The 25,879-nt window shown below is 36.4% G+C and overlaps 1 protein-coding gene across 2 annotated transcripts in view; it reads right to left on the reverse strand.

Annotated features, from left to right (window-relative positions):
- Positions 1-25,879, reverse strand: part of Prpf18 (pre-mRNA processing factor 18) — a 77,824-nt gene that overhangs the window by 42,129 nt on the left and 9,816 nt on the right. Inside the window, exons 3-6 of one of the 2 annotated variants that reach the window (XM_071599959.1) lie at positions 20,667-21,471; positions 7,402-7,585; positions 6,783-6,879; positions 6,552-6,586 (exon numbers count right to left, since the gene is read on the reverse strand). In XM_071599959.1, the coding sequence (XP_071456060.1) occupies positions 6,552-6,586; positions 6,783-6,789 (42 nt within the window). In that variant the 5' untranslated portion in view covers positions 6,790-6,879; positions 7,402-7,585; positions 20,667-21,471. Of the gene's footprint in view, positions 1-325; positions 528-6,551; positions 6,587-6,782; positions 6,880-7,401; positions 7,586-20,666; positions 21,472-25,879 lie in introns of those variants that run through there. The other variant, XM_027928557.2, reaches the window with a different exon arrangement.

Raw genomic sequence — 25,879 nt, forward strand, 5'->3', positions numbered from 1 at the left:
CTCGGGACTGAGGTAGATCCGGAGAGTGTCGACAGGTGGGTGGGTCAGCGCGAGTTGTTGACCTAAGTAAACTGCCAGGGGGAAAGTTGCAAGAAACAAAACAACAACAACAAAAACACCTTGGGTTTTCCTGCAATTCTCACACTTCCCTCCGTGAAGATCCCCAGAGAGGGACCGAAGGACGGATCTAGAAAGGGCCTCCGGGACAGAGGCAGGACTGTCGCCGAGCCCCACGTCGGCCCTAAATGCTCTCACCCCGGCATCCCCCGACACACAAACACACCACTCTTCGACCCTCAGCCCCCACAACCACAAGGACCCTTACCACCAACAGGTTTCTCTCTTCCACCAGCTGCCGCTTCCGGGAAATCTCTGATCTCAAAATGTCCATCTCGCTGCACGGGGTTAAGCTCCAGATCCCCTCTCCACCTCCTGGGAACTAACCTCAGCCAGCCCGCCGCCGTACACTCACTACAAACCAACCAAACTACCGGAGGACAACTGACGGGATCGGCTTCCGGCGGAAGCTGGAACAAGAGAGAGGAGGGTAAAAGCGCCGGAGATGCTTGTTAGTGAAGCGGCTTTGGAACAGCGCCGCCTGGCGGCACCCTCCAGAAACGTGCTCGCAGTCCCCGCTGTGAAAATGGACTGAAAACCAAGCCTTCTGTAGAGTGAGGAGGTAGTGGGCGACGTCTTGTACGTTTGTACCTGCTGGTTAGGTCCAAAAGCCTACTTACTAGAACACATCAGTTTTGTTAAGGTGCGATCTCTACTAGAAGTTCTCATTAGAGTTCCCCAAGTTACTGGCTTGCCAAGGTTAATGTACTAGATACGGAATGAGAAAAACTTGAATTATACTAGCTTGTAGGTGTTGAGTTAAAGGGCGGTGAAATGTCCTGTGGAGTTAAACAGCTTCATCCACCAAAGGTATTCCTCTACTCCCTCAACTTTACATTGCATAAGTAGCTTGATAATATTATTCAACATCTACCTTAAGCTAACAGATCATCTTTTTTCTGTCATGCATTCAGCAATGAAGATTTTTTTTGTCTTTTTTCCCACATTTTTATTGGCTCATTATAACATAACGATGGGATTTTGTTGTTACATATTCGTATGTGCACACACTATTACAATATAATTTATCCACTATCACCTCCCAGCGCTTACCCCCTCCCTCAATACTATCCACGCCCCGGTCTCTTTCCTCTACTGCTCGCCCTTTGACTTTCATGTGATCTGCCCCCACCTTTTTTTCCTTTTTCCTCTCTAGCTTTTGCACATGAGAGAAAACATATAACCCTTGACCTTCTGAATTAGACTTATTTCACTTACTATAATGGTCTCTAGTTCCATCCATTTTCCTGCAAATGACATGATTTTATTTTTCTTTATGGTTGAATTAAACTCCATTGTGTAAATATACCACATTTTCTTTATTCATTCATCTATTCATGGACATCTAGGCTGGTTCCATAGTTTGGATACTGTGAATTGTGCTGCTTGCTATAAACGTGGGTATGCATCAAATATGGAGGAGTGGTACAGTTGGGTCATATGGTGGTACCATACCTAGGCTTTTTAAAATTATTTTTTAGTTGTAGTTGGAAACAATGCCTTTATTTTTCATGTGGTACTGAGGATCGAACCCAGAGTCACGCATGAGCTAGATAAGGTCTGTACTGCTGAGCCACAACCCCAGCCCCTAGTCTTTCGCTGAATCTTCATGCTGATTTACATACTGTTTGTACTCATTTATGGTGCCACCAGCAGTGTAAAAGTGTTCTTTTCTCTCCATATTTTCTCCAGCATTCATTATTGCTTGTATTCTTGATGATTGCCACTCAGACTGGAGTGAGATGAAATCTCAGTGTAGTTTTAATTTGCATTATTGTTAATAATGTTGAACTTTTTTTCCGTATATTTGTTGTGAATTTATATTTCCTCTTTAAGAAGTGTCTGTTCATTTCCCTATTTATTTATTGGGTTATTTGATTTTTTGGTGTAAAGTGTTTTGAGTTCTTTATATATTCTGAATATTAATCTTCTGTCACAAGAGTTGCTAGCAAAGATTTTCTCTGATTCTTATAAATTCTCTTGTCACATTCCTAATTGTTTCCTTTGATATGCATAAGCTTTTTACTTTGATTAAATTAACTTTTTAATTAACTCTTGGCATTATTTTCTGAGTTTTAGGAGTTTTACTGAGAAAGTCTTTGCCTGTGCCTATATGCTGGATTGTTGACCTTACATTTGCTTCTAGAAGTACCATAGTTTCCAGTCTAATTCCTAGGTCTTTGATCCATTTTAAGTTGATTTTTGTGCAGGTTACATTAGGGTCTAGTTTCATTCTTCGACATAACGCTAACTAGTGTTTCGAGCACCATTTATTAAAAGGCTGTCTTTAAAAAAAAAAATTAAAAGGGGCTGGAGATGTGGCTCAAGCCATAGTGCGCTCGCCTGGCATGCGCGGGGCGCTGGGTTCGATCCTCAGCACCACATAAAAATAAAATAGATGTTGTGTCCACGGAAAACTAAATATTAAAAAATTCTCTCTCTCTCTCTAAAAAAAATTAAAAGGCTGTCTTTTCTCCAAGATATGCTTTTGGAAACTTTCTTAAGGATCAGAACACTGTGGATGTGTGGGCTTATCTCAGTGACTTCTATTCTATACCATTGGGCTGGTCTGTTGTTATGCCAGTACTATGCAGTTTTTGTTACTATAGTTCTGTAATATAATTTGAAGTCAGGTATTGTGATACCTCCAGCATTGCTTTTTGATTTAGATTTGCTTTGGCTACTCTGGGTCTTTTATTCTTCAAAATAAATTTTAGGACTTTTTTTTTTGCTAGTTCTATGAAGAATGACATTTGACATTTGTGTTTTGATAGGGATTGAATTAAATCTGTATATTGCTTTTGGTAGTATGGCCATTTTAACAATATTAATTCTGCCTATGTATGAACATGGGAGGTAATTCCATCTTCTTGTGTCTTCTTCAGTTTCTTTCTTCACTGTTTACAGTTTTCATTGGAGAGGCCTTTCACCTCCTTATTCAGATTTATTCATATATATATATATATATATATATATATATATATATATATATACTTTTAATTTTTTAGTTGTAGTTGTACATAATACCTTTATTTTATTTATTTTTATGTGGTGCTGAGAATTGAACCCAGGGCCTCGCACATGCTAGGCAAGGGCTCTACAGCTGAACAACAACTTCAGCCCCTCCGAGATATATTTTTTGAGGTTATTGTGAATACAATTGTTTTCCTGATTTCTTTTTCAGCAGAATCAATATTGGTATATAGGAAAGATGCTGATTTTTGTATGCTGATTTTGTAACCTGATACTTTGACAAATTTGTTTATTAGCTCTAGCAGTCTTTTGGTAGAGTTTTTTGGATCTTCTAAGTATAGGATCATATCATCTGCAGACAGTGATAATTTGATTTCTTCCTTTTCTATTTTTATCCCTTTTATTTCCTTCTCTTGACAAATTACTCTGGCTAGAATTTCTAGCACTATATTAAATAGGAGTGGTGAGAATGGACAGCCTTGTCTTGTTAAAGGAAATGCTTTCATTTTCCCCCACTTACTATGAAGTTGGCTCTGGGTTTTTCATATATAGCTTTTATGATGTTAAAGTAGGTTCCTTCTATTCCTAGTTTCTTCAGTGCTTTTATCATGAATGGGTGCTGAATTTTGTCAAAGACCTTCTCTGCATCTATTGAGATGACTAAGTGATTTTGTCCTTAACTCTATTTATGTGATCAATTACATTTATTGATTTGCAAACGATAAAACATCCTTGCATCTCTGGAATAAAACCAACTTGGTAAAGATGTACAATCTTCTTAATATGTTGTTGAATATGATTTATTAATATTTTGTTAAATATTTTTGCATCTGAGTTCATCAGGGATATTGGTCTTTAGTTCTCTTTCCTTGATGTGTCCTCATCTGGTTTTGTTATGAGTGTGATACTACTGGCTTCATAGGATGAATTTGGAAGTGTCCCATCCCTTTCCACTTGATGGAATAATTCGAGGAGTACTGGCAATAGTTCTTCTCTAAAGGTCTGGTAGAATTCGGCTAAGAATCCAACTGGCCCTGGGCTTTTCTTTATTGAGAGGCTTTTTATTACTGCTTCTGTCTCATTACAAGTTATTGATCTATGTAGGTTTTCTATGTCCTCTTGATTCAATTTTGGCAGATCATGTCTCTAGAAATGAATGCATTTCTTCTAAGTTTTCCAGTTTATTGGAGAATAGGTTTTCAAAATAGTCCCCAACGATCTACTGGATTTCTGTGATGTCTGTAGTGATTTCTCCTTTTTCATCTCAATTTTATTAATTTGAGTCTTCTTTTTCTCTTGGTTAGTTTGGCTAAAGGATATTGTTCTTCTTTTCAAAGAGACAGCTCATTGTTTCATTGACCCTTTGTATTGTGTTTTTATTCTCAAGTTCATTGATTTCAGCTCTGATCTTCCTTCCTTCCTTCTACTGGCTTTGCAAATGGTTTGTTCCTCTTTTAAAGGGCTTTGACATGCTTATTAGGTTTTTTAAGGAGGATTCAGATTTTATGTAGGCACTTACAGCTGTAGACATTACTCTTAGAACTGCCTTCATGGTGTTCCAGAGGTTCTGGTATGTTGTGTCACTGTTCTCATTTGAGTCTAGGAATTCTTCAATTTCTCCCTCAATTTACTTTCTCATCCATTCATAATTCAGATGTGTATTGTTCAATCTCTCTGCATTTATATAGTTTCTGTAGTGTTTTATTGTGTTAATTTCTAATGTCCTTCCATTATTATCTAAGATACAAGGAATTATGTCAAATAAGATTTTCAATAACATGATCAGATATGTAGTCAGAAAAAAGTTAAGTCCAATTCAAGAATAAAAATTAAATTGGGGAGGAAAAAATACATGTCAGAGATTTTGTTTTCATTTTTATTTTGAGGCAGAGTCTCACTATGTTGCCTAGACTGGTCTTGAACTCCTGAGCTCAAGCAGTTCTCCCACCTCAGTCTTCTGAGGTCTGGGACTGCAGTGTGTTGGACAGTTTTTATTTTTAACCTAAAAACCATTTATAATGAATTTATTTTTGGTTTTATGCCATGAAAGTTTTTCTTTAAATTTTAAGACCTAGCACAGTGGCGCACACCTGTAATCCCAGTGACTTGGGAGGCTGAGGCAGGAGGATCTCAAGTTCAAAGCCAGCCACAGCAACTCAGTGAGGCCCTAACCAACTCAGTGAGACCCTGTCTCAAAATAAAAATAAAAAAGGGCTGGGGGAAAAATTAAAAAGGACTGGGGTTGTAGCCCAGTGGTTAAACCCCTTGGGGGAATCCCCAGTAACAATAAAACTTTTTTAATTGTCATAATTGAACAATATTTGACATGCTAGTTTTCCCCATTCTAAAATAAAGGAAATATTATTCTGTTCAGTCAATTGATAATAGAAAGTATGGTTTATCAAAATAAAAATAACAGAGAATTGTTCATTTCAATTTAGGAAGGTGTGTGTGTGTGTGTGTGTGTGTGTGTGTGTGTGTGTATGTGTGTGTATTATTTGATCTAAAAGATATCTGGCTTTTGCCAGAAATAAACCAACATAGGAAGTTAATTCACTTTTTTTGTGTGTGTAGTGCTGGGGATTGAACCTAGGGCCTTGTGCAGGCAAGGCAATCAATCACTCTACCAACTGAGCTATATCCCCAGCCCATTTAATCCTCTTTTTGACCCAAGATGCTCTGCTGATTTTTATAGCTTTTGAAAGCCTAAGATATTTTACAAAGAAAAAGTCCCTGATTTAAACATGGTAACATTTTTTTTGCGTAGATATCTGTCTCTTGAGTCATTTAAAACTTAATAAGCAAATAATTTATTAGTATTCCCCTGATTTAGGGATTAGAGATTTAAGACACAAAAGCCTGAAGTGTTGACACGGATGATTGTTGCAGTAAAGAAAGTTTACAGAGAGCCCCCAAGGACCAGCTGTCCAGTTTGGAAACTCTCAGTGTAAACAGAGAGGGCACTAGCTCCTTTTGAATTTCAGACTTTTATCGATTTTGATGTTTATGCAAACAGGGTTAAGCCTTAAACCATGATTAAGGCCTGGGACCAAAGAGTGACAGAGATAAACACTTGAAGGAGCAAACTGGGGAGCAAATCTCACAGAACAGTAGGGGAGAAAGAGAGCCAGATGAGCTTAGATTAACACTGCAAAAACAATCAAAACTCCCTCTGAAAGAATGTATCTATTTAAAAAATATGGATCCCATTTCATCATAATTATAATTTAAATGGTGAAATAATGTTAATTATGACAATTAATTTAAACAGTGAAATAATGGATATAATCCTAAAGGTCCTAAATAGGGAAAGGGAGAAATAAATTATAGTACATACATGGATAACATGGAACCACACAAAAACACAGACTCAAAGATATGGGAATGCTTATGAAGTAATGCTTAGTTTAAAAAATAGAATAATGAGGGCTGGGGGTATAGCTCAGTGGGAGAGTGCTTACCTGCCACAGGAAGATCCTGGGCTTGATCCCCAGCACTGAAAAAAAAAAGGTAGAAAATTGAAACCATAATTGTAGCATACAGTTTCTGTTTTTTAACAAATATAGAAAAATGATTAGAAGGAAACATGCCAGAGTCGTTACTCAGGCAGTAGATCCACTGATGATTCTTATTGTCTTCTTTACACCTGAATTTAGTACAAATTACATAATTTGGAGGGGAAATCCAGTTACCTGTCATTTTCTGTTTTATTTAATTATTTGAAATTATTCATAGGTTTTTTTCCAGCATATCCACTTTTGAAAGTACATGGTAAATTTAAAATAATGCCTGTAAAAGAAAGCAAAGGATTAGAAAAAAATATTTTTAAAATCTTCATAATTATCTAATCCAATTTTTTGATGTCTTATATGAGTTCTATACTACATTAGATTCTGTGACTTAAACCAAATGCCAAAATATAACTCCTACCATGAGGAGGTTCATCAGCAAGTTTGGAAATCGAGAAATATATCCTGAAAAGTTAAATTATGCTAGATGTACATGATTTAATAGTGTATCTGAGGCTATAATATTCACAGAAATTAGAAAATAGTCATCTTCTAAAAGAAGAAATAACTAGAAATCGATATACAATTGATGAGATTATTCCTCTGTAGGAGAAATATATCCTCAGAAATTATTTGTCATTTCTGGGGACTGGAGGAAAATACCAAAATTAATCAGGATGGTCGACCTGTATTTGTTTTGTTGCTATCCCTATAGGATAAAACATAACTTCTAAAAAAAGAAACAACAAAAGAAAAGGCAAGCTATATAACCTAATGTAGTGGCTCTCAACCTTTAGCATACCTCGGAATAACCTGGAGAACTTTTTGAAACATAGACTGCTGGTCTCCATCCCCAGAATGTCTCATTCAGTAGAGTTGGAGTGGGGTCCAAAATTTTGCTTTTTGAACAAATTCCCATGTGAGGCAGATGCTGCTGATCCAGGACAACACTTTGAAAACCACTTACACATTTTTTTGTCATTTTTCTGGGGAGAAAGAGCAGGTGAGTCAGAAACACATTCTGTGTAGTCTTGAAAGACCAAGCAGAGGAGGGAGTGGTGTTGGTGTGTCTGCAGCACTGTCATGGGCACCTCTTAGGGTGGTGCCCTGCAGTCACAGTGGGGCTGCTTCTGGGGATCTCCTTGTGGGAAGTAGGCAGACTCCCTCTGGATCAACCACAAATGCTTTGTACAGCTCAATCACAGGCAGATAACTCAACCAGTCTGAGACAGAACCCCTTCTTTAAAAATCTGAAGTTGGGGGCTGGGGTTGTGGCTCAGCGGTAGAGTGTTCACCTAGCATGTGCGAGGTGCTGGTTCAATCCTCAGCGCCACATGAAAATTAAAAAATTAAATAAAGGTATTAAAAACATATATTTTTAAAAAATCTGAAGTTAGTAGAGGCAGCAGATTAGAGGGAGGGTGGAGGGGAGAAAAAGGGAAGGTACTGGGGGAATGAGATTGATCAGATTGTTATGTGAATGCATGAATAAGGCACAATGAATCCATATTCATTAGTGGACTCAATATTATATCTAATAATAATGTACCAACAAAAAATAAAGTAAAAATAAAAAGTTCACACATTTAAAAAGAAACTTAAATTGAGTTCATCTTTCCAACAAACAGGAAATATAAATGTGAATTTTAGAGTGGTAGATAGCCATTTTAGTGTTATACTGAAGCCAGGCTGGTCCACACTGACCCACAAGGAAAGAATGTTAAATTTTCAAGAATTTTGGGAATCAGTTGTTAAGCATAGCCATTATTAAACATTAAATAAGTTACTTAAAATAAATGGTGTTAAAGCAAAGGTAATAAGTACACTACAACCTATTAATTATTTTTCTACTGTGTATGTTCTTGGGTTTATTTATTACAGTTGTATCTTCATGGTGGATATGCTATATAATGGTGTGCTCCTACATACCTTTTAACAATTCCATGCTTAAGGACATCACATTGGTGGCTTGAAATCAGCAATGGTGACTGTATTAGTCGGTTTTCTCCAGAGAAACAGAACCATGAGGAGATATATATATATATATATATATATATATATATATATATATATATATATATTATATACAGATGCTTCTCAACTTACAACAATTTATGTTCTGATAAACCTCCTGTATATTGAAAATATTGTAAGTTAAAAATACATTTACTACACCTAACCAGTGGAACATGCTAGCTCAGCAGCACAGTGCACTGCAAAGAATTGATTCTTTCCTCTCGCAGTCAAGTGACTGACTGGGAGCTGCTGCTGCCCAGAGGATCTTAGCACACATCACTAGCCTACAGAAAAGACAGAAATTAAAAACTCCAGGTTTGGTTTCTACTGAGTGCTTTTTACTTTTGCATCATTTTAAAAATGGTAAGTCTAATCATAAGTTGGGAACTGTCTACATAAAATATTTATATGGGGAATTGGCTCACACAACTATAGAAGTTTGGATGTCCCACAGCCTGCCATCTGCAAGCTAGAAAACTAGAAAAGATGGTAGTGTAATTCAGTCCAAAGTCCTAAGAAAGGGTTGGGAAAGACAAGGGGGATGCTGGTATAAGGCTTAGAGTCCAAAGACCTGAGAACTAGGAGCTCTAATGTTCAAGGACACAAGAGACTCAAGAAAAGCTCACAGACCTGCCTGACAATAATGTATTACCAGTTATCTAGGAATCCCCCAAGCTAGTCAAGTTGACAAATAAAATTAATCATAACAGTGGGGGTATTTAGACCACAGAAATTGGCAAACTCTACAAATCAAGGCTTAATCTAACATTTTATTGATGATCTCAGCTTTAAATTTTTGTGGAGAAAATACTAATAATACAGAGCAGAGTTTCTCAATCTTGGGCCAGGTAAGTCTATGCTGTGGGAAGGATGTCTTGGTGCTCCACTCAATAGATCAGTTGTACCACTTCTCTAGTTGTGGCAATCCAAAATGTCTCTGGATATTGCTAGTATTCCCTGAGGAGTAAAATCTCTCTCAGGTGAAAAATCATGGATACAAAATAAAATGAAAAAATGTGGTGTCTGTAGCCATTACTTAGTAAATAATGAAAGAAACTGAAGAAATATTCTTCTAGCATTTGAAAACTAATATTTGATTCAATAGTCTCTAACATCATTGACAAATGAAGTTCTGATGTGCATCTTCATTGTTCCACTTTTGTCTTATTCATTAATTTAAGCATAAATATAAGCTAGCATTCATGTCAGACCTGGGCTTGTTCATCAATTGGAACCATAGATTAACTCAAGATATGAGAGTTCCGTAAAAATCAATGAAAGTATTCTGTGAGAATCAATTATATATATGGAATTTACAATAAAGAGTACTGTATAGTTATTATTTATAAATTGTGTCCTCCACAAAATTATATATATGTAATATATCCTTTTTTCATAGAAAGCAAGTTTATAAATATTTATCAGCATAGCTGTGGCCACTATCCACTTCCCATATTGGTTGGTTACTAGAAAACTGTTCTAGTAACTCAAAGAGAGTTTTAGTGTCAACAAAGAAGAGTAAAACCAGATTTGCAGGAAGAAACATCAATGACAGACAATGAAGAACAATCCGTGAAGCCTCCTAGAGTCCCAATTCTCTGGTTCTTCCTGGAGTATTGCTTGCATTGGTGTTTCAAAAAACACAACTGATTCCTTACACTACATTTATTTTTTTAAGATTCCCCCCTTCTTTACATTTTAATGTTCCCTAATTCAGGATGCACCTTGTAACCAATCGGTGCGACCATGAGTGCTATGGTATTCTGCCCACTCTCCTCAGACCAATGCAGGGGTGTTAGGTAACCTCCACCTTATAGGAGTAGGGGCTGCTGAAGATACAAATCTGCATCTCTCACCTGGGCATAGCCCCAGTCTGCAGGACCTGCCTCAGCCAAGGTTGCAGCCCTTCCCAAGGGGCACCCCCAACCAAGGACTGATAGAGAAATTCAAAGGCCCCGCTTAATTGCCTCAACTTGAGGCAAACCTAAGTGATCAAAGCTCCCACAGAAAATGTTAAAGTTTGGATCTAGAATGTTCTCCAAGGCTCATGTGTTAAAGGCATGATTCCCAACAGTGTTCAGAAGTGAGACCTTTGGGAAGGGTCTCATGGAAGCCTAAACTCATCTATGGATTAAGGTACTGATGTAAGAGTCATAGACAAATGGACTGTTGGGAGGTAGTACAAACTGTAGGAGGTGAGACCTATTTGAAGGGTGTGGGTCCTTGGGGGCATGCCCTTGGGGACTATATCCTGTCCCTAGCCCCTTCTCCCATTCCCTGGCTGCCACGAGGTAAGCAACTTTCCTCTGCCATGCCCTTCTAGCATGATGTTTCTGCCTTGCCACAGGCCTGAAAGCAATGGAGCCAGCTGACCACAGACTGACACTTCTTAAACCATGAGCCAAAATAAATCTTTTCTCCTTTAACTTGTTTTTCACAGGTATTTTGTCACAATGATGGAAAGGTAACTGACACAGGATCATAGGAGATCTTAGTCACAACCTTTTCCCTCTGCCAAATCCTGCCTTCCTCCTTTCCCCACAGACACATCTCCAAGAGCACTCCCTAGGAAGCCACAACCACTTGCGTGCAATGCAAAGAAGTGCTCTCAAGAACTGACATAGGTATTCTGATCCATTTGTTAGGAAATTAATAAATTGACATTTTTGTTTTTAGATGATTTTTAAAGAATCGTTAGTGAGAATTATTTCAGAACATTATCCATGTCTGGTAACATGAACAGAATTGAATTTAAGAATGTTAAATGTGGGGCTGCGTTTGTGGCTCAGTGGTAGAGCACTTGCCTAGCATGTGTGAGGCCCTAGGTTCTATCCTCAGCACCACATAAAAATAAATAAAATTAAAAGGTATTGTGTCATTAAAAGTCGAGAAGCAGATCTTAGATATGGGTGGATCTTCAAATATCATCAGCCCTGTGAAGCCCAGGCTGAGACACCAGCTGACACAACTCCTGTGCTTTTTTTTTTTTTTTTTGGCAGTGCTGGGGATCAAACCCAGGTCCTCATACATGCCAGGCAGATGCTGTATCATGGGGCCACATTCCCATCCCCATTTCTTTTTCTTAAATGTCCACAGTGATCACCTAAGGGGACAGTCCATATACCACAGCCAGTCTCCTTTCCTTCTTCCTCGACAGTTCATGGGTATCACTGTCTCCTCTTCTACCCCCTGACCCAAAGCTTTCATAATGCTTTTTTTGTTTGTTCATTTGTGGTACTAGGGATTGAACCCAAAGCCTTGTGCATGCAAGGCAAGCACTCTACCAACTGAGCTGTATCCCCAGTCCTATAATGTTTTATTCATGGTATATTTGAAATGAAGAGGAATTTAAGAGGAAAACTTCAAGATTAGGAATAAAAAAGTAGAAATAACCAATGTATTGAAGGAAATTTGAGAAATACTTCCCACAACACCAATGGCAATAAACTTGAAAATATTCAAGAAAAAGGTGATTTTCTAGCAAAAATTTAAGTTACCCAAAATCGACAAAGAAAAAGCAGAAAACTTAAATAAGCAATTACAACAAAGGGAAGGAAATAGTGACTGTAGATATTCCACTTAAAAAGCACCAATTTCACTGTTGAAATCTTCATAATGTAGGTAATCCTGACATTATTTCAGCCAGTTGTTCTCAAACTTTCTGGTCTCGGAGCCTTTTCCATTCTCAAAAATCCACCCCTGCATCCCCTTCAGTGCTGGGGATAGAACCTAGGGCTTCCTGCATGTTAGGAAAGTACATTACCACTGAGCTACACTCTCAGTCTCTTAAAAATTCTTAAGGGTCTCAAAAGAGATTTGTTTATGTGGATTACTGATGCCAATGTTACCACATTAGAAATCAAAATAAGTTTTAAAAATTATTAATTCATTTAAAAATAACATAATGAACACATCATATATTAATATGAACAACATGTTCTATGAACAATAACTACATTTTCAAAAATCAATGAGAGGAGTGGCGTTGTTCTCCACTGTTGCAAGTCTGTTTAATGTCTAGCTTAACAGAAGAAAACTGAATGCTCACCTCTAATTCTGAATGCAGCAGGTTCTGATATTTTATTTTGGTTGAAGTAGATGAAGAAAATCTAGCCTTGCATACATGAGTAGTTGCAAAAGGGAAGGGATCTTAATTAGATAATTGTGGCTACTCTTTTATATTACACGCAAAGTTGACTAGCAGTAGTTTTTTTAAAAAATTAATTACAATATGGAATCTGAAATGGGTACTGATGAACTTTTTGTAGTTACATTAAATATCCATTGGTCTGTCTGGAACTTTGAATGAATCTGTTACTCATGTATGATTTTGTGACATCAGACAAAAGTCATTTGAAAACTTTTAGTTCACTGATTTGTGCAGATCTTCCAAATGTGGACACATTTGATTATACAATATTTTAAAAATCATGTTCATTAGTATCATCCCTACCAATTGATCAGAAAATCTTTTAGTGATTGGGAAGACATCAAGTTCATGGTAGCAGATACAGTTTTCCAAAATGCTTTTTCTTACCGAAAGTTCACATTTTAGCACTAGTAAAAAAATATTGTCAGATGTTTTCCTTCAGTGACAGGCTCACTTTGTTTATTTGCAAGAAAACATCTGCCAAATCCCCAAGTTCGAGAAGCTATGGAGGTTGTCTATTGGTTATTCTTTTCAGAGAGTAGTGTTTCATGAAAAGAGCTCATTTAGCTTGCAAGTCAATCGACCACACCAGGCTTTTCCTAAAGCTGCAGAAGTGCTTCACATGTGCTTCCTATCTTGTCTACTGACTATCAAAAAGATGCCTACTCAAGTGTCAAGATTTAATGAAATTAATACATTTCACTGCTTTTTAAAGAATATTTTAAAGTGTACACATGACAGTGAAGAGTCTGCTGGCAGAGTTGGGTAGCAGTCCTTTGGCCCTGGCTGAGGAAGTAGCAAACTTACTATTGCTTTTCAATCTGCAATGTAAACATCAACGTAGTGAAAAGGGCAAGGGAGGTCTGATTGTTATTGTAAAAATAGCTTTGACCTCTCCAATTCACTAAATGGACCACACCTTGAAAATTGCTGATCTGAAATCTCTTCCAGTCTACTATAAAAAAAAAAAAAAGAAAGCTCTTAATGTGTTTTATGAGACCATTATAATCTTAATACTTTTATCTGATATAGATCCAAAATATATATATATCCTAACTGTATTTATAAGTATAGGTTTAAAAGTTGGCCTAAAATGTTTGCAAATAAAATTTAGCAGTGCATTAAGAAGTACATTGAGTACAGTTTACTTTTAGGAAATCTATCTAAATAATTAATTATTCAACAAATTAAAAGACAAATAATAAATGACTATACATTTTTAAAACCCTGAGAAGGCATTTCATACAAAATTCTGAGTAAAATAGATAGAAGGGAAATTATTTAAAAATAATAAAGATTATTTAACAATGTTTAAGAAAATATACCATTGTAAATGATAAGATATTAAAACAATAGAGTATGGACAGCATCATTGTCATCATAATCAACCTTGTTTTGGATATTCTATGAAAGAAAAAAACTAAATATAAATACTGTATTTAAAAAGAGGAGATAAAATTATTGCATTCTGCTGATACTTGTATCATTTTCCTACAAAATTTTATAGCTGTTGGATTTCTAAATACTAGAATTAATTTTGAAATGTGGAAATACAGCTATATTCAAGATAAGTTTTCTTTGTTTTATTCTGGTATTTTTTGTATGGGGGACTGAACCCAGCGGCGCTAATCCACTGAGCCACATCCCCAGCCTTTTTTAAAAGTTTGATCCAGGGTTTTGCTAAATTGCTCAGGGCCTCGCTAAATTGCTGAAGCTGGCTTTGAACTTCCAATCCACCTGCTTCAGCCTCCCCCTGCTGCTGGGATTACAGGCATGTGCCAGTGCACCCGGCTCAAGATAAGTTTTATTTTTATTTTTTATTAATTAATTAATTTTAATTAGGTATATATGACAGCAGAATGCATTTAATTCATTGTATACAATTGTAGCACAACTTTTCCTTTCTCTGGTTTTACATGATATAGCGTTGTACATATTTGCAGTCATACATGTACCTAGAGTAATGATGTCCACTTCATTCCACCATCTTTTCTGCCTTCATACCTCCTTCCTGCTCCTCCCTCTCCTTTGCCCAATAAAAATTCTTCCATTTTTCCAATGCCCACCCCATTTTATGGATCAGCATCCATTTATCAAAAAGAACATTTGGCCTTTGTTTTCTGGGGATTGGCTTACTTCTCGTAGCAGGATATTCTCCAACTCCCTTCCATTTAGCAGCAAATGCCATAATTTTATTCTCTTTTAATGCTGAGTAATATCCATTGTGTATATATACCACAGTTTCTTTATTCATTCATCTACTGAAGGGCATCTAGGTTGCTTCTACAGTTTAGCTATTGTGAATTGAGCTGCTATAAACATTGATGTGGCTGCATTACTATAGTATGCTGGTTTTAAGTCCTTTGGGTATAGACCAAGGAGTGCGATAGCTGGTCAAATGGTGGTTCCATTCCAAGTTTTCTGAGGAATCACCACACTGCTTTCCAGATTGGTTGCACCAATTGCAGTCCCACCAGCAATGTATGAGTGTGCCTTTTCCCCCACAACCTTGCCAACATTTATTATTGTCTGTATTCTTGATAACTGCCATTCTGACTGGGGTAAGATGAAATCTTATAGTAGTTTTGATTTGCATTTCTCTAATTACTAAAGATGTTGAACATTTTTTTCATATATTTGTTGATCAAATGTATATCTTCTGAGGAGTGTCTGTTCAGTTCCTTAGCCCATTTATTGATTGGGTTGTTTGGTTTTTTGGTGTTAAGTTTTCTGAGTTCTTTGAAATTCATTTGGAAAAATAATAGACCCAGAACAGCCAAAGCAATCTTTAGCAAGAAGAGTAAAGCAGGAGATAACATAATACCAGACCTTAAACTATACTACGAAGCTATAGTAACAAAAACAGCATGGTATTGGCACCAAAATAGACATGTAGACCAATGGTACAAAAATAGAAAACATAGAGACAAAACCACATAAATACAATTATCTCATACTAGACAAAGATGCCAAAAACGTACATCAGAAAAAAGATAACCTCTTCAAAAATGGTGCTAGGAGAACTAGAAATCTATACGCAGCAAAATGAAATAAACCCCTATTTCTCACCATGCACAAAACTCAACTCAAAGTGGATCAAAGACCTAGGTATTAGACCAGAGACCCTGTGTCTAACAGAGGAAACACTAGGCCCAAATCTTCATCGCGTCGGATTAGACCCTGACTTCTTTAACGAAACTCCTAAAGTGCAAGAAATAAAATATCAAAAAATTAATAAATGGGATGGACTCAAACTAAAAAACTTCTTCTCAGCAAAAGAAACAATCAATGAGGTGAAGAGAGAGCCTACATTTTGGGAGCAAATGTTTGCCACATGCACATCAGAAAGAGCACTAATCTCCAGGATATATAAATAACTCAAGATAAGTTTTAAATGAATGTTTTTTCTACATATGCAATAATAAGAGATGGAAACAGGGAAATGTAGCATTCAAAAGCTAAAATATCTTCAAAATAAATTGAAATCCTCAAATCCAGATTGTATGGGGGAAAATTTATAACATGTTGCTGAAGAAGGTAGAGAAAGACCCCAGAAATGGAATAACAAATATATGTATACATTATATTATAAATATTTTTTTTTGCAGTACTGGGAATTGAATCCAAAGGTGTCCTACAATTGAACTACATCCCTAGCCCATTTTATTTTTTATTTTCTATTTTCAGACAAGTTGTCACTTAATTGCCTGGAAAGGCCTTGAACTTGTGATCCTCCTGCCTCAGCCTCTCAAGTAGCTGGGATTACAGGCATGTACCACTGTGCCTGGCACAAAATATGTTCTTGGCTAAGGAAGCAAAACAATATAAAATCAATTTTCAAAAATGTAATAAAATCCGTCTTCACTTACAATTTTATGAAATAGGGTTTTATAATAGAAGACTTTAAAAGTTATATGGAATTATAAATTTCCAATAATAATCCTGAAATTTTTGAAAAAGCCTAGTGAGTTGCTGTGGAGGACTAACTGCTCTAAGAACAGCTCTCCGCCATAAACACTAGACGAAAGAGGAGGAGAAGAGGGAAAACAATGACGACAGATCATCACGTGAAAGAACTATTATAACAAACAGGGGCTGTGATCCCCAGGAGAAGAGAAATGAAGTCAGCTTTCATTCTATATTACTACTTGGAAACAACTTCCAGTATACAGTAAAGGTAAAATCTAAACAGAACTAAGCTGTCTCCATGTGTTGAGGAAAAAAGAGACTGTGGTTGGGAGAATGAGAAGGCGACATTCATGGGGAAGAATACTAGACAAAAGGGGTGTACAGGGTGAAATTTCTGGAGTTCTTCACTGGGGTCTCTTTAAATCATTGGCTGAATCCTGATCTTCAAGTGTTTCAGTGAGACTCCCAAGACTGGGTAGAGAACCACCATACAATCATGCAGATAAACACCAGGCACAGGATAGAATCCTCACAAGAAGATTATCTGAGTAGGGGGGCTATATTACCCTTAACATAAAAGCTGCTCTTACCCTAAAAAGCTTGAAAGCAACCTTCAAAAGGATCAAATGGACTCCAAATAACTTAACTCAATTTTAGACCAAAGGGCAATATTCTTAAAGGAATTCAACAGAATCCAGAATTAAAAAATGAAAAAACCTCATGTATAACTAAAAAGAACAAATGAATTTTACAAATAATCTAGGCTGAGCACAGCAGCACACCCCTGTAATCCCAGGAGGATTGTGAGTTCATAACTAGCCTCACCAACTTAACAAGGCCCTAAGCAACTCAGTGAGACACTGTCTCTAAATAAAATACAAAAAAGGGCTAGGGATGTGGTTCAGTGGATTAGTGCCCTTGAGTTCAATCTCTGGTACCAAAAAAAAAAAAAAAAAAAAAAAAACCTAAATTATTACCCCCCAAAAGTAAAAATCCACAATTTTCTGAGATCAAAACAAGATTACTAGACATACAGGGAAACAGAATCCATAACAAGGAAAAAATTAATCAATCGTAGAAAGAAACTTAGGTATGACAGAGATGAAATAGGAAAGCTGCTAAAATAGCTATTATAAATATGTTCCCATGCTCAACAATGTAGGGGATACATTCTCTACATAATGAATACCTACATAAACATAAGATTGTATGTTTAATGTAGATAAACATAAACATAATTAAGAGAGAACCTCATAAATATGTATAAATTTATGTCAATTAAAAATTCTAAAAGAAAAAAAATTAAAATCATAATAAATAAAGAAATGAAAGGAAATAATACTCAAATGGAACTTCCAGAGATGAAAACTACAATATCTTAAATGAAAAATACCCAGCAGATTAGACATAGCAGAAGAAAATACCATTTAACTTGAAGACATAATAGTAAAAATGATCCCAAACAGGAAATAAAGAAAAAAAGATTGAAAACTTAGCTAAACACTGTCTCAAAATAAAAACTAAAAAGGGCTGGGGATGTAGTTCAGTGGTAAAGCACCCCTGGATTCAACTGTAGTACAAAAAAAGAACTATACTAAGGCACTTCTTAATCACATTTCTGAGAAGCAGAATGTGTTAAAAAGCTGCCTCCCAAACACCATCACATATAGAGGAATGAAGAATGACTAAGTGGGGCTGGGGCTGGAGTTCAGCAGTAGTGCTTACCTAGCATGTATGAGTCACTGGGTTTGATACTCAGCACCATATTAAAAAAATAAATAGAGGGCTGGGGTTATGGCTCAGCGGTAGAGCACTCACCTTGCACGTGAGAGACCCTGGGTTCAATCCTCAGCACCACATAAAAATAAATAAGTGAAATGAGGGTATTGTGTCCAACTACAACTAAACAATAAATATTTTCAAAAAATAAAATAAATAGAACAAAGGCATACATACTAAAAAAGAATGACTATACACTTCATTTCAAAAACCCATAAGTCAAAAATCAAAGGAATGACATTTTTAAAGTACTTAATGGGTGTAAAAATCTATCAACCTACAATTCTGTTCTCAGTAAAATATGTATCAAAAGGATGATAAACGAAAGATATTTTTTCCAAACAAAGGTTGAGAGAATTCATCACTAACAAAACTTCACTACAAGAAATGTTAAAGGGCATTCTTCAAATGGAAGAAAAAGGAAAAAAGAATGCACAAATGCTGAATAAGTGGAATAAAAATAATTTTTTAAACTTTTAATCTGGAAAATTATTGACTATTTAAAACAGTTTTGCATTAAATATAAAGGACCTAAATAATACAATTGAAGGCAGAATTTATCACACTGAATTTTAAAATGGAAAACCAGCTATATGCAATCTATAAGAATCCCATTTAAAATAAAAAGAAACCAGTTAAAGGTAATAGGATGGGAAAGGACAGACTCATGTATCAATAAGAGAAATAGAGGATGACTATGTTAAGACAAAGCAAACTTCCAAGTAAGGAATATTACTAGGGGAAAAAGGAGGAATATCTCTTTCTTTTCTTTTTTTTTGGAGTGGGGGAGTCAATGGACCTTTATTTATTTATTCATTCATGGTGCTGAGAATCGAACCCAGTGCCTCACACATGCTAGGCAACCACTCTACCACTGAGCCACAACCCCTGCCTATAGAGGAATATTTCATAATGATAAAGATATCAGTGTACCAAGAGGACATAACAACCTCAATATGCCTTTACCTAGTAACGTAATATCAAAGTACATGCAGCAAAAATTGTTAGAGCTGAATAGAAATCTTTATCACAGATTTCCACTCATCAGTATAGGTAACTGATGTGACAAGTAGACAGTCAGGTTATGGGAACTTTGAATACTGTCAACCAACGTGACAATGATTTAGATTTACAGAACGCTCTACTCCAAACAGCAGAACACATAACTCTTTTTTAAAAAGTTCATTTGAAACATACAGTTAGATAGAACATATTCTGGGATATTCAACAAATCTCAAAATTTAAAGGAATTAAAGTCAGCAATGTATGGTCTGAAAAAATGGAGTTAAACTAGAAATTAGTAGCAGAAAAATATCTACAAAATTACCAACAACTTGTAAAATAAGCAACAGACTTGTAAATAACCCAGAGTCCAAGAAATCATAAGGGAAACTAGAAAGTGGAATGAAAATGAAAACACAATACATAGAAATCTGGAATGAAAACACATCTCCAGGTCCTGACAGTTTCACCGGAAAACTTATCAAATATTTACATAAGTATTTAACACCAATTTTGCATAGTTTCTTCCAGAAAATAGGAATAAATGGAAGAGAGGACACTTCCCAACTCATTTTATGAGATAGGTATTCCCACAATACCAGAACCAGAAAAAGAAAACTATAGGCCAATAATTCTCATGAAGTTAAACACAAAATTCTTCAACAAAATGTTAGCAAAATGAATTAATGTATAAAATAATTCTATACTATGAAAATGTGGGCTTTATTTCAGATATTCAAGGGTTGATCAACATTCAAAAGCCAATCAGTGTAATCCATTATATCAAAAGACTAAAGAAAAAAAAACCCCACATGACCACATTAACTGATGTAGGAAAAAAGCACTGACAAAAAAAAAAAAAAAAGCCCATTCACAGCAAATTGGAAAAAAATTATTATTTTAAAAACCTACAGCTGGGTTGGGGATGTGGCTCAAGCGGTAGCGCACTCGCCTGGCATGCGAGGGGCCCGGGTTCGATCATCAGCACCACATACCAACAAAGATGTTGTGTCCGCTGAGAACTAAAAAATAAATAGTAAAAGAAAAATTCTCTCTCTCTCTAAAAAAAAAAAAAAAAAAACCTACAGCTAGCATCACATCTTTTTAGATTAGACCAAATACAACAGAATTTATGAATTGAAGGCTTCCATAATGTCAATAAACTGTAAACTGGCTGGACAGAACATGAGCAGGATTTTGCTTTTGCTTACAAGGTTAAGATAGCCGGGGTGAAAATCCAGACAGAAATCCACAGGCCTGAAACCCAAGCACTGGACTGGTCTTGATGTTGTGTTTGAAATCCACAGCCTGTTCTGACCTATTCTTATTCCAAGTTAAGGCTGGAGGTACACTGACAATTGGTGCCAACAACCTTTGGAATAAGAAGTCACAAATAAAAGGAGCTGGAAGAGACAATCATAGTGTAAAAGCAGATACCATCACCAGCAGGTGGCAATAAAAACAGAAAAGACAAATAGACCACCTTGACTGGCTCAGTAAGAGTGGCTATTATGGTATGAAATTAGGTGACCTGCCCCAGGGCTATGAAATTAGGAACATGCTACAGGGCTATAAAAGGGACAGGGCCTTGATACTATTAATTACTTAATCTTTCTGAACTTCGGTTTCTTCATCTGTAAAATGAAGAACAAGAAATAGTTCCTATGTAATAGAATTAGTGTATTGATTAAAAATGATGACATCCATAAAGGGCTAAAACAGTGCCTGGTATATGGTAAATACTCAATGATTTTACAGATCATTATAGTCATTTTCCAGTTTTATAATTCATTCATCCATTTTTTTCATTCTTTCAATAAACATTTATTTAGCAGTTATGATGCTAGAAGCTGCAGTTTACTCTTCTATGTCTTCTTCATCCCCTTAGAAGCAACAAGAGCCCAGCACCAATTCCTCATATATTTATTTATGTTCTTCCATATATTTTATTTCTGTTCCATCATCAGGTCAGTTAAACAATGGGTTAAAAGTAGGCAGGATCCAGGAACCTCCAGGCTATTTATGGAAATAAAAGCAGAGATTTTTCTTCTTACATTAAAATAATAATATTTACTCATCATATAACAGATTTTAGCATGCCAACAATGATATAGAAATATACAAAAGTATAGAAATATACAAAATGATATAGAAATATACAAAAATATTGCAAAAGAAATATACAAAAAATAAAAGAAGAGGAATAAATGGCTCGTCACACAGGAAGGTGTGATATTAAATCAGTCATTTGCAAAGATAATACTTAACTGCAGAGATTCAGAAACAAATGAGATAAACTGTCAAAATGCATGAATTCATTACTATAAGTAGACTTTACATTATATAATGCGTTATTTAAAATAACATGATTTTCTCTTGATTGCTGAATATTTTTGGTAATTAAACATATTTATGTAGTAACTACCTATTAAAGTACCCCTAAATTTTAGTCTTGAAATTCTTGAGGGAGATAAGAGGTAGAAATAATGCATTGCTCTGAGTTTAAATTCCATTTTTATTGCATTGATGGGAAGAAATTATTGGAGATTTATTAATGGGCACTGGTGTTAGATCTAGACTCTCTACCTCCTATTTCCAGATTTCTATTTCCCGCCCCCCTTGATTTCTAAGCTCCTCACCTTCCAACGGGGGAAAACATAAAGACCAGAGGTTCTCAGCCCTGACTATTCACTAGCATTACTGGGAGTGCTCGGAAAACACTAATATCCACACCTCACTCCCAACCAATTACATTAGAGTTGCTGAAGGGGAAGGAAGGCCATCAGTAGTTTTAAAAGCTTCTCAGAGAATTCTAAGGTGCATCCAGTATTGAAATTAGAGAATTGAAGGCTAGTGGAATTGAAAATCACATATGTACTACAGTGCTTTGTAAGCCCGCTTCTCTCCTGAGATGGCTTTGAGCACCTACCCGTATAAGGCAGATCGCTAAGTGTCACATGTTGTGATATCTTTTTGTGTATCCCCACCACCCTTTATTTGTACTTTTCTCGATATAATTCATGATCTACCTTGCTTTATTTTTTTGTACTTATATAAGCCATCTTTTAGAATATACCCTTATTGGATGCATGAACTATTTTAGCACCCTTCATGGCAGTCATTTGCTAATCGCTTTGATTGCCCATCTTATAATTTAGTCTTGGAATGGCCCTGAATCCCATCTTTCCTACCTTCTCCTATTACACACCTCACCTCTGAACAGCATAGCCCTTCTCTTTCCCTATTTTCAGCTCTCACCTATTTTTGTTCTTCATGGAACTCCATTGACTTCATCCTCATTCTTTCAATGGTCTTATCCCCCAAATATTACCTGAACTTTATAATTCATCCTCTTCCTCCATAGTTCTTCCCTGATATTTTCACTTTTTCCACTTTTTCCTATCTCTTTGCTTAACTCCCTTATCCCATTACTTAACCACCTTTCTAAATTTGTCATAGAGGGTATTGGCCCTACTCTAAGTACTTTATTGCTGGTAAGAGGAACTGGGGTGTTAAGGAGCATAGTAGTCAAGTGAGAACTGAACCAGTTCATGGAGAAAGATATCAGTGTCCCATATTGGAAAATCAGGGTGGGGAGCAAATTGGGGAGAGACAATAAAGGCTATTATCAAAATGCCAAGTGGAGGGGGTAAGCCAAGAAGGATAGCCTGAAGGTTCATGGATCCAGCCAAGAGAAGACAAGTTAGTGTCAGGGACAGATAGAAATCATAAATGAAAAGATGCAGAGACTAGAACTCAGAGCATGACAAATGTATTATTTACAACTTCCTACATTTACCAGCATTACACACACCTTTTTTCTGTACCCTATCCTAAGATGTTCATCCTTAGGTATTCTCTCACTCTGCTCTCTACAGACCTTTATCATGAATGTCACTAGATCAGGACTTTATGGAGGGGAAAGAGGTGAAAATTGTTAAGATGCTGTTGTCCTTATAGTGGATGGTGAACTCATATATTAGTTTCTTATATGTGGTTTCTATTTCACGTCAGGGTGAAAATATCTGCCATAAGGAGGTAATACCAGGCATTGCAGGGGCTAGGCTGGACCAAGCAGACACGTTGAGGTGGAATTACACTTAATCAGAAGGGAAAATGCAAATTGTTGTGAAAAAAATCAGACGACTGTGCTCAACGGACAGCATCAAACATGAGACTGGAGGGAAGAGTATGTGGCCATAAAAAGGAGGAGGAGGCAAGGGATCAAAACCAACAGGATTATAAATACTTCCTCAAAGCAGAATGATATCATGAAATAAATACTTGGTGTCTAGGTTGTGGCCAAAATATCAGAGAAGGATATTTGCATTTGCATTGAGTCTGAGACTCAGATGCTAGGAATACCCACTAATTTATAGATAGTTAGGTAATCTCCAGTAAGTCCCTCCTATTAGACAGGATAGGTCACTTCCCCATATGGGTTTTCCTGATGGAAGATGGAATTGGTCTCCAAGGAGTGTGAGTTTCCCATGAGTATCTTCCATCTGTGTCCCTCTTGTTGGAGAGAGTTGGAACTGGTTTTAGTGGTGGTGAGCAACATCAACCTTGTTCTTCATTTACTTGAGGCCACATAAAAGCTGGGTGTGTCCTTAGTGTGAAATAGCATTCACAGTGAAAAACAAGTCTGAGAAACAAGGGGTATGAGGCTTGTAGTTATGGAGGGTCTTAGGCTCTGTCACATGGATAGGTGTAAAATAGGAGGAGAGTCAGGAGACCTCCCATCAGAATCATTCCCTTGTTATTTGGTACTCACTGACCATGGCTTTGTAACACAATGTCTCCTGTGGTGCTTAAGAGGGTACATATTCCTGGGAAGCCTGAGCTCCTACACAGATGTGACCAGTTGCTGAGCACATAGTGTTTCTGGATACTAACCAGAAAGAGGTAGTGGAAAAGCCATAAATAGCACAAAAGTGAGTATTCAGGAGAGATGAATTCAGAGAGCTTTTTTTACATAAATCCAGTAGTTACTTTCTGGATCCCCACTTATCTTTTCATTCTTGTCATCATTAAGGTACACAAAGATGTCACTTTTACAGCCTCATGAGAAATATTGTACCTTTACCTAAGTAAATTCTGCTGGGTAAGAATGTCTGGATGCTGGAAACTGGTGACTTCTAGACTGTTCCAGAAGAGCTATCCATGCAGATAGCATTTCAGAGCAGGTTTGGTGGCAAGGTGTGGGGTCTTATGACTAAATCTGAAACCCGGAACTAGAATTTTCCCTCTGCATGTAAGCTAATCTGAAAGAAGACTAGCTCTTCCAGAGAATACATTTGAGAGAGCTATTCTCCAACCACTGAGTCACTCAAAAACGTGGCAGTTCCTTTTTCTCCTCAAGGCCAAAGACACTCAACTTGTAGCTGGGTCCTGCTTCCTTTTAGGTTTTCAGTGATGCATTTGGTTGACTGTGGCCAAAACAAGCAACAAATGATAATAAAGAGTTGAAAAATTTTACAATTGTGGTAAAATTTACATACCAGGAAATGTATATTTGCATAGTGAAATGTATTAAGTGTAAGTGTACAAATAAATGAATTTTGATGAATGTATACACATATATAACTACCAACATGATCGAGGTATAGATATTTCTCTTACTGCAAAAAGTTCCTCATAAAGTTAATAATTAATTCTCTTAATTAAAATTTTATGTAATACTATGTTATAGAGCAGCTTTAGCTTTACAGAAAAATAAGCAGAAATTGGAGTTTCCAGATCCTCTTACTCTGTTTTCCATTTTCTCTGTTAACATCTTGCACTAGTGTAGTGCACATTCTATAATAAAGCCAATGTGGATGCATTATAATTAACTAGGTCTATAGTTCACATTCAGGTGCTGTATATTTTGTGGGTTTTGAGAAGTGTTTAATCTCATGCACCTGCCATTTATAGTAGGTTTCACTGCCCTAAAAATCTCCAGTGGTCCACCTATTCACCCATCTTTTTCTCTCTCCCTGTGACCCTTGGCAACCACAGATCTTTTTACTGTATTCACAGTTTTGCCTTTTCTAAACTGTCAGATAGTTAGAATCATAGAGTGAACTTTTCAGATTGGCTTCTTTCACTTAGTGATATGCAGTTAAAGTTCTGTTTTGTGAGGTGTGGGTCATAATAATTCATTTCCTTTCATCACTGAATAATAATATTCCATTTTATGGTTATATCACAGTCACATTTATCCTTCACCTGTTGAAGGACATCTTGGTTTTTTTCCAAGTTTTGGCAAACAGTTACAGACATTTGCGTACAGGCTTTTGGGGGACATAATTTTTTAACTTATTGGAGTATGGTTGCTAGATCATATGTTTAGAATATGTTAAACTATATTTTAAAGTGGCTGTATTTTCTATTTTAACTAACGAAAAATGAGACTTTCTGTTGCTCTCTGCTCACCAGATTG

Source organism: Marmota flaviventris, chromosome 12 (assembly GCF_047511675.1).
Source record: "Marmota flaviventris isolate mMarFla1 chromosome 12, mMarFla1.hap1, whole genome shotgun sequence".
Classification (NCBI taxonomy): domain Eukaryota; kingdom Metazoa; phylum Chordata; class Mammalia; order Rodentia; family Sciuridae; genus Marmota; species Marmota flaviventris.